This window comes from Etheostoma cragini, chromosome 1, assembly GCF_013103735.1.
Source record: "Etheostoma cragini isolate CJK2018 chromosome 1, CSU_Ecrag_1.0, whole genome shotgun sequence".
Taxonomy (NCBI): Eukaryota; Metazoa; Chordata; class Actinopteri; order Perciformes; family Percidae; genus Etheostoma; species Etheostoma cragini.
Window position 1 is genome coordinate 30,520,409 of NC_048407.1, and position 9,282 is coordinate 30,529,690.

Consider the following 9,282-nt stretch of genomic DNA (forward strand, 5'->3'; position numbering starts at 1 on the left):
CTGCTACGTCCTGCTATGCCCTGCTACGTCCTGCTAGGTCCTGTGCTGCCCTGCTACGTCCTGTGCTGCCCTGCTACGTCCTGCTACGTCCTGCGCTGCCCTGCTACGTCCTGCTAGGTCCTGTGCTGCCCTGCTATGTCCTGCTAGGTCCTGTGCTGCCCTGCTACGTCCTGTGCTGCCATGCTACGTCCGGCTATGCCCTGCTACGTCCTGCTAGGTCCTGTGCTGCCCTGCTACGTCCCGCTATGCCCTGCAACGTCCTGTAACACCCTGCAGTGCCTTGCTATGCTATGGTTCATCACACCCCCAACAGGCCCCGTCAGACACTGCCCACCAAGAGCCCGGGTCTGTCCAAGGTTTCTTACTAAAAGGGAGTTTTTTTGTTGCCCCTGTCGCACCAAATGCTTGCTCTTGTCTTTGGAAATTATAGTATGGTCTAGAACTACTCTATCTGTAAAGTGTGTGGAGATAACTCTTTTTTTAATTGATCCTATAAATAAAATTGAATTTAATAGAATTGAACTGAATTGAATTAAACTGAATTGAATTTGAAGTCACCCACAGTTTTTTCTTCTGGTGCAAAAAGCAGAGATTAAAGGTTTGGTTTGAGGAGACTATGTGTTGTGTTACCTTTCTAAAGAAAGCTAGCTAAGGTGCAAGTGGACAGATCCCTGATGACATTGTTTTAAAATCTTTTCTTGAGTCCGTCTTTACTTTTTCATGTATTTGCTGGTCTGCTTCTTTGAGTTTAAAACGGAAAAACACATTAGCAATGGTAAATAAAGTTAGCTGCAAAATCAAAACGATTCAGCAGATGACACCAACTGATCTGTACAATAGACATGTGCTTAAAAAAGTAGAATCCATCACGTCTGATAGTTCTCAACCCCTGAATGCAGAATTTAAGTTGCTGCCCTCTGGTTCCCGCTTCAGTCAGCCACCAGCCAAAACAAATAGGTATAAACTCTCTTTCGTAACCTCTGCAATCGCTCTGCTTAACTCTGTAAAGAATAGGTAACGTCTGCACATAAGGCATCCCTGGACTTAAACTGTTAATGTTGTTGTATTTATTTCCCCATTTGGTCTGATCCTGTATTTTTAATCGATGTTGTTGTCTTTGTTGTGATGTGCTGTATGTCAACTTCTTTGCTACTGCAGCAAAATGAATCGCCCCTCTGGGACAAATAAAGGTCTTGAACTTGAACTTACCTTTCCTGATGACTTGATTCCTTTGGCTAAAGAGGCATAGACGATGATCCAGGCCAGGAACAGACAGCCTGCCAGAGGCCAGCGGATGTCTCCTGGATATTCGATTCCTTTAGAGATGTGCAACACATTGTACCTGCAGGCGGGATTCAAACAGCAAAGCCTGAAAATCTCTACAAAATGTAAATGTCTTTCCATTCCATAGCAAAGAAATATGTGCAATGCAAATTCTTCATTTAAATAATTTGTTTATAGTCCTACAAGTCTGCCCTTATATTTCTGAATGTGATTGAATGACTTCTGTATAATCAGGTATTATTGATCTTCATTCCTTTGCAGAGGGTCTCCTTATTCTGTCTCGTTTCAAGAGACTGCCACACATTAAGGTTGTTTCGTATTTTGTGGAGTTGTAGTTGTAATACTGCGTTGGTACTTGTATTGCAATGGCAGATTGTACACGTGTCAAGAATAAGGTTTCTGAGAATTCTAGGAAAACACAGGTGAAACTCTAGTTTCAGGTGACTTTCGTTTGTGTTAAAATAAAAGATTTGAAGGTGCTCTGGAGACCAAAAATGTTGACACATGGCTTTTTGAATCCCTTTTAAAATCAACTGGGCAAATTTGAAACAAGAAGTCAAAAAATGATTATCTATAAGTAACACTTATATATATAAGTAACAGGTGTAAACCTTTTGTAAACCACTGGGCCAGGTGACACAGTTTCAAAGACCCTAGAAAGCAAACATCTGGGAGAAAAGTATGAAACGAATATATCTAAATGTAAATTTAAATTCTGTCTGTTTCTCCATCAAAGAGAAGCTCCACTCACTTGAAGTACTCCTCGCTGGGGCTGACGTAGGTCTTGTTGGTGTCCACAGTCATGTTTAACAGTTTCGTCAGGTTTCCAACAGCGTTTGCGGACAGACAGAAGGTGGAGTTCTTGATGGAGGTGATGTTTCTGTCCCGCAGGATGCACGTGTCTGTTCCAATCAGAAACCCACACAGGTCAACTGGGAGAGACTGGCAGAGGCTGGTCTGCAGACAGCTGCGTGGATCCTCAGTGAAAGTGGACCCAACCGTGTTAGATTCTTGTTCTTTTTGACATACAGCCAGATGTGAACAACAGAGATGACTACACTGAATTTGCTATCTGCGCTTCCTTTCTGATACTCCAGGAAATATAAGTTTTTTTTCTTTTGACTGGACACTTTTTGAACACAAAAGAGCTTTTTACGCTTTTTTATAAGACTTACATTTTTTTAATCCTGCTTTTAATGCAGAAAGCATGTAGAATGCTTTGCACTCAGAAGTTTCTAAATTCAAGACAAACTGGCTAAGTTAAGCCCTTCCTTAACTAGAAAAGGCGATTGGTGCTTTTATTAGTTCAAGGTTGGATGACTGTGAGGGTCTTTGTGTTGGACTGAATCAAACCTACATCTCACGACTCACTCCCGTTCTCCAGGCTACACCCTGCATCGGCTCACATTTTAAGATTTTGTAGTTTGTTTTCAAGGCCTTAGAAGGCCTGGACCCGGAGAATTAGTCCGAGATTTAACCTTAAGTGAGCCCAACCGGTCTTTGCGGTCTTCAAATGTTTTTTTTTGTAGAAGACCCAAGGTCAAGGGAACGGTGTGTTTGCTGGGGGGGGGGCACTCTGGAACAAATTACCTTCTGATATTTGCACTGTTACAAATGTTTCTCTATTTAGATCCAAACTCAAAACCTATTTGCTTTGATACGCTTTTGATGCGTAGCAGTGGTGAGACTGGTTCCCTCTCCTCCTCCTTTTCTATGTAACCTTTTTTGATTTTACTCTTTTCTATGTGTCGTTCTTTTTCTTGTACCATATGTTCCTGCTGAAGCACTTTGGATACCTGCTGGTTTCTGTACAGTGACATAGAAATAAATGTTGATTTATTGAAATAAACTGACTGAGAATTTCTGCATATTATAATTTACAAACGGTGGCGCCACCACTCAGAGGCGGAGACAGAGGGACAGTTTTCTGTGACTAAATGAGGTTGGGAAAAAAAAACAATTAATCTAATGTTACAGCACCAAAGAATATGATCTGAAAAATATACCTTGATAAATAATCTTTTTGACACAAAAATGTGAAAATCAAAAACTTTAGCTGACATATTTTTTTGCTGTGCTGTGTGTCAGATATTTCATGTTGTCCACCCCACGTGTACGCATGCGGACGTATAAAAGTCACAAGTTGCAAAATTGCTTTACAAATCACTGTCAACTGATTTTTTTCTGATTTCTGACTAAATTGCCAACATCTCTCCTTCATCTGGTCTTCCCGTCCTTCCTGAGGTTTAGGGAAGGGGACAGGGACCAGTGCTGGACTGGCCTGTAGTTGCTGTAGCAGCCAGCAGGGGTCAGTCTCGGGCCCACTGCAGCACTGCAGCAGCTCAGCCTGTACAGTAAATTTGTCAAGCAAGCAGTTTTTGTGCTGAATCCACAGAATCGCTTAAGGCAAATTCGACACGAAATGAACGGAATTTCGATCATTATTCGACGCAGATCGACGTCCAACATCTCCCGTGCCCCAGCTCGAACATTTCCCCACAGTGAAAACATGATTTCCCATACAGTAGTATTAAAAAAAAGATCTGACTGCTTCAGCTGTTGGCTAGATAATGCAGCTTTAAGTGATAAAAACAAAAAAATATCTGCCAATATGACACAAAAGAAGAATCCAAACTATTTAAAGTGTTTGTTTCTAAGTTGTATCTGTCACTTCGGGGCCCTCGTTACATATCAGTGACCCATCAGGAAGAAGAATTGACGTGATCTGGATTTACAGTGTTTTTTTTAGAGTGAAAACCCCGCAGAGATCACAGGTCAGGATTCATTATACTGCAGGACACCTCAGGTGGGGGAGTCATGACGCATTGCGCATTGTGGGGAGGGAGAGAGAGACAGAGAAATGTGTGTGTGTGTGTGTGTGTGTGTGTGTGTGTGTGTGTGTGTGTGTGTTTGTGTGTGTGTGTGTGTGTGTGTGCGTCTTACCTAACAGCAGCATGTCTTTGTCCTTACATTCCACCGTGTTCCACTCATTCCTACAGTTAGCCCATGGCAGTGAGCCCTTCAACGAAGCGAACAGGTAGTACAGTGTCCAGCACATAATAATATTATAGTATATGGCTATCAAGACAGATATTATCAACATGGCAATCCCGCAACCTAAAATAAATAAATGAGACGGAAATATATAAATTACTCTTAAGAAAAAGTAGAGAACTCGTAATGATAATAAATTAGTTTTTATTTTTGAATTTGTCTGTTTGGCTTTGGTTGGATGTGGCAGTTTACCTTGCAGGGCTGGGATGCATTTCCACACTGACACAGGCCCCTGGCTGGCGAACTGGCCCAGGGACACCTCCAGCAAAAAGATCGGGATGCCGGCAATGCCCAACATTGTCAGGTAGGGGATCAGAAAAGCTCCTGCAAAAGGAAATGAAACAGCAGGCTACACAGCGGAGCTCAGGAGCAACACGAGCATCATCTCTAAAGAAAACGGAAATCTAGTCATGTCTGCTGATATTTAAACGACTCACAGTATGGATCATTACATTGATTAATGAATAAAAAACATAAATGAACTGTAAATGGCTTCAAGCATAGTTAAATAAATGACTAATAACAATAACGTTATTATAATAATACATCTAATGGACTCTTATTGTTACAATTGCTATTAATAATAGCATTATCAACTGGGGCACTTTTCATTTGTCTTAATGGTGTAAGTATTATTTTATTGCATTTTTATCTGCATTTATTTTGTTATCTTTATTGCTTTATAATTTTTTATGTGAGAGTGATCAGTGAACAAAATCTTGTTTGCATGAGGAGTAATCTGTATTTCTAGTGTTGTCGACTGGTTAAAGGCCTGCGATTGGAATGGAAATCTCCAAAGAAGCAATGAGAAATAATTCAAACACTAACGTAAAATAAGGAGATATTCGCAGATTTCTCGTTGGTTTGTGTTTGGGGAATTAAAAAGCGTTGGCCCAGAACTCTTACCTCCTCCATTTTGGAAAGCAAGATAAGGAAACCTCCAGACGTTCCCCAGTCCCACCGCATAGCCAACCATGGACAGAATAAAGTCCAGTTTATTGGTCCAGTTTCCTCTGGCCTTATTCTCATCTCCCCCATCGTCATCATCGTCAGCCTAAGAGCAAATAAAACCCGTTTATTTGATTCCTCTAAATAAAATACCACCCTTGTCATACTACAATCCAAGTTAAAACATTGGAAAATATTCTAATAATAGGAATAATAATAATAAAAGCGCCGTGCCCGGGCCTAAAAGGCAGGATTTAATACCGAAAAATACAACCACTAACAAAATAAATCACTTTATTAATCAAATTACTCATACGGTTTACTAACATAAAGACCTTTACATATGTGTGTCTATATTTGAGTTCTCTGACCCTTTTGCTCGCTGTTTCTATTCCATGTTCATTTCGTTTCGTTTGACAATCAGAGATCTGCACCAGCTTTCTAATGACAACCCTGTTTATAAAACTGATCTTCCACTGCCAAAACGGGCCCATTACTGCCTGCAATCCGCCCGGAAGCACCTCCTAATCTCAGATGCAAAGATATAAAAATAAAAAATAAAAATAAAACTGCTAATGATCCACTGACATAATGTGAGCAATACTAACAAAGAAAATGCATAATTACAACTGCACCGCAGGATCTGAGCAGATCCATAAAAGAAATATCTGAATATTCAGATACATAAACCACGCATGGGAATATCTGTATGTGTATGTGTGTGTGTGTGTGTTTGTGTGTGTGTGTGTGTGTGTGTGTGTGTGTGTGTGTGTGTGTGTGTGTGTGTGGTGCCCTCGCGGGGATTGGAAACAATCCGCAGTCTCATGTACTACAGTGCTGTCTATCAGCAACACCTGCATTTGGGCTATACCAAGTGTGTCTGCCGGGAGCAGGGAACACCGAAAATACCGCGAGAGTAGGCTAGGCCTGGAATTGAATCCTTTTTATCTCTGATTGTGTCACCATTGTAACTGTGAGAAAGATCCATTTTGAGCAAATCCCCGGAAATAGGTTTGAATCAAAAAACAAAACCTAGAAAAACAGTGTCATTCAGGACTAGTGCTCCCTGTTCACTGACTGTTCTCATCCCGATTAATAAACAACATTCCAAGTTTTTTTCCGGATATTTAGCTGACATAAGCAGGTTTGATAGTTTAGATGGCACAGATCATATTGGTGCAGAGGGATCAGGACAGCACGCTGCGCACAGCAGGGACGCCAAATGGCACAGGACCCATCCAAAGTGGCCTACTGTTCTTTACATGCAAGCATTTAGTCTTCAGGGGCTGAGAAGGCTATCAGTTTTTACTCATGTCGGTCTACTGTACGAGTTCCAGCTGCACTGATCCAGCAGCAGTAACCTCTGCCATGTGGCTTTGGGGAGATCTTAATGCAGCCAAACAGGGAAGCACATCACTTCATCACCATTGCTGCTTAACTTTATTCTCTTTTTTTTTTTTTAAACACCCCGATAATAAACAATCGGTCAGTTTCAAATCCTCATTTGTTTTAATTTTTAAAGCGTTTTGTGAGCCACAAGCATCCGCTGATTCGGCTCTGAAGTTGTCACAGCACATCTGTGCACTCACACAACCACAAACCAACCTGCATAGTTTAAAGGGACACACGTTACAGCTCAGCACCGCAGACACTAGATTTCCCTTTATCACACATAGCCTACAGCACTGATCTACCAAAGCTCTGCATGGCGGTAAGAGCTACCGGGGGGGGGGGGGTTCCACCTTCCCTGTTTTGGAGGCAACGGGTTAATCCAGTAAGCTTTCTTATCAGCGACACACGTTAACATCCACACCGCAGCTGCTTCCAGCCGCCCCGCTCTCTCCGTTAAGGAAACGGTTCATTTAACTGACTTACCATCGCCACGGTGCCGGGCTGAACAGACGTGTTCCCATCTGTTCCCAGTATGATGGTGGTCTGGCTCATAGTCGTCCAGTTGCCCGCGGTGTTGTTCTGCTCTGCTGGGGCCCGGAGCGGGTCGCTGTACTGGGCGGCCCCCCCGCGGGCCGAACCAGCAGAATCCTTCCTGAAGGCCGAGTTGACCACCGCGGATCCAGGGGCCGCGGGCGCGGCGCTTTTAAACGTCCCATACGCTTTGTTGCTGTCCAGTTCTCCCGGTTTATTTTCCGTGGGACAAAAAGTTTTGCCCTCGTTGAAGGAGAGCGGCGGCTGAGCCGCTGGGTGATGGTGAGGGGAGGGCGACGGGCACGCAGCCGTGTTGTCCGGTTTGTTTGTTGTGAGTACCGGAGCTCCGTCGGGCTGCTGCGCCGGGATGTAGCTGCTGGGAGCGCTGGCCGGCTGTTTGGCCATTTCCCTCTGGTCAGAGAGGTCCTGGAACATGGGAGGCACAGATCAGCCAGACAAAAGGCAGCACAGCGGCAGAAAGCATGAAGCTGTGCAGCCCATCTCTGATTTGGGGCTAAAAATGCTCTGTTCTCTTTATGTTCTATAGTTTCAGCTCACAGTCTACCGGGTGTGTGTGTGTGTGTGTGTGTGTGTGTATGCGTGTGTGTGTGAGTGTGTAGGAGGGAGGGGGTTGCTTGACTTCTCCAGTTCTCGCTTTCTGCAAGATTCTTTAATTTTACGCCCCATTTCCCCCTCATGTCATTCAGCCACACATCCACAGATTTTTATGGGCAATAGACAAGCTGCTGCGGGTCTCTCGGTGGCTCCGCTCTCCCCGGCAGGCATGCAAGATCACCGGTGTTACAGCTATGAGCGGACCCGGGGCGGCGGCGTTACAAATGACTCCCTAAAATTTAGTTTTGAGGGGGGGTGGGGTGGGGGGAACAACCGGGAAAGCCTCCAGTTTAGTAAAAAGGTGATGTGAATACAGTAAAATAAAAAACAGCTTTAGATTGAATAATGCGTAGTTCTGTTGTTAATAAGTAAGAAAATAACTGCACTTGGATGTAATCACTTCTCTCTAAATAGAAAAAAATACATAAATGATGATGAAAAAGTGATAGACTACGCTAGACTAAAATTAAACTTTTTGTTTCTCCATTTAAACTTCTGAAAAGCCCCATTACAGTCTTTTACCAAAAAAAAAAAAAAAGCATGCTATTTGGTAAGAGTGAGAAAAGAGAAAAGTTTTCAATGTGGAGCCGTAGCTGCATTCCAGCACCACGGAGAGCGCCGGAACAGCAGCGTGCCAAAATGCCTTTAAAAAGAAGTGTAACAAATTAACATGAACACAGCTCAGAACAAGTTCATTAAACAGATGAAGCTGCAGGTGGAAAAGTAAAGAAAGTGTTCAGGACACTTACCATTTTTGCGTAGATATCTGCAGGCAGGCTGGGAACAGCTCTAAAAAGACGAGGAGAGGACTGGAAGTGGACTGGTTGTAGCCGCGCAACGCTCCAAGTGCAAAGCTCTTCTATAGCTCCGTGGGAAAGACCGGGGTTTGCGTCAGTGCAGAGCAAGGTGCCCTTCGAGTGACATTTTCTTGATAATAGGAGTTTGATAAATCATTGGCCTTGGATTGGGATTTTTAAAGGGACAACCGGAGCCAACACGACGAGGGGGCGCGTGTGCGCGTGAATTGTGTGCGTTCTTGTTACGCAGGGCATGCGTGAGCGCTGGACGCACTCTTTCAAAACTGATTAATACACTTGTCTCTTGGGATGTGTAAGATGCTCACACACACACACACACACACAGACAAGGACGCATCCCGTACGAGCACACACAACTCGTTTGGGATAAAGATTTCCAGGTTTAGGCTTTTATTGGAGAAGCTCTAATCCACCAGAGTGCACGCGGGTCTTAATGATGTGTGTACTGTGCTTCTTTGACACAGTTACAATTACAGCAGCTACCCCAAAGAAAGAGGCATTTCCGGTTCATAAGATTGTTGGTTTTATGGAAAAACTTCGTTCTTATTCGACATTAACAGTTGCAAAATGCAGAAACTACATGGAAGTAAAAAGCGCTTTGGAGGCCTACACGTGTTTATTCATGTTGTAATATGTCAAA

At 43.3% G+C, this 9,282-nt stretch overlaps 1 protein-coding gene across 2 annotated transcripts in view; it reads right to left on the reverse strand.

The window, feature by feature from the left end:
• slc6a5 (solute carrier family 6 member 5) overlaps positions 1-8,893 on the reverse strand; it is a 24,788-nt gene extending 15,895 nt beyond the window's left edge. Inside the window, exons 1-7 of one of the 2 annotated variants that reach the window (XM_034869180.1) lie at positions 8,574-8,893; positions 7,162-7,635; positions 5,245-5,392; positions 4,531-4,662; positions 4,228-4,401; positions 2,036-2,186; positions 1,210-1,342 (exon numbers count right to left, since the gene is read on the reverse strand). In XM_034869180.1, coding sequence (XP_034725071.1) covers positions 1,210-1,342; positions 2,036-2,186; positions 4,228-4,401; positions 4,531-4,662; positions 5,245-5,392; positions 7,162-7,635; positions 8,574-8,576 — 1,215 coding nt within the window. In that variant the 5' untranslated portion in view covers positions 8,577-8,893. Of the gene's footprint in view, positions 1-1,209; positions 1,343-2,035; positions 2,187-4,227; positions 4,402-4,530; positions 4,663-5,244; positions 5,393-7,161; positions 8,049-8,573 lie in introns of those variants that run through there. The other variant, XM_034869172.1, reaches the window with a different exon arrangement.
• Between the last annotated feature and the right edge of the window lie 389 nt (positions 8,894-9,282).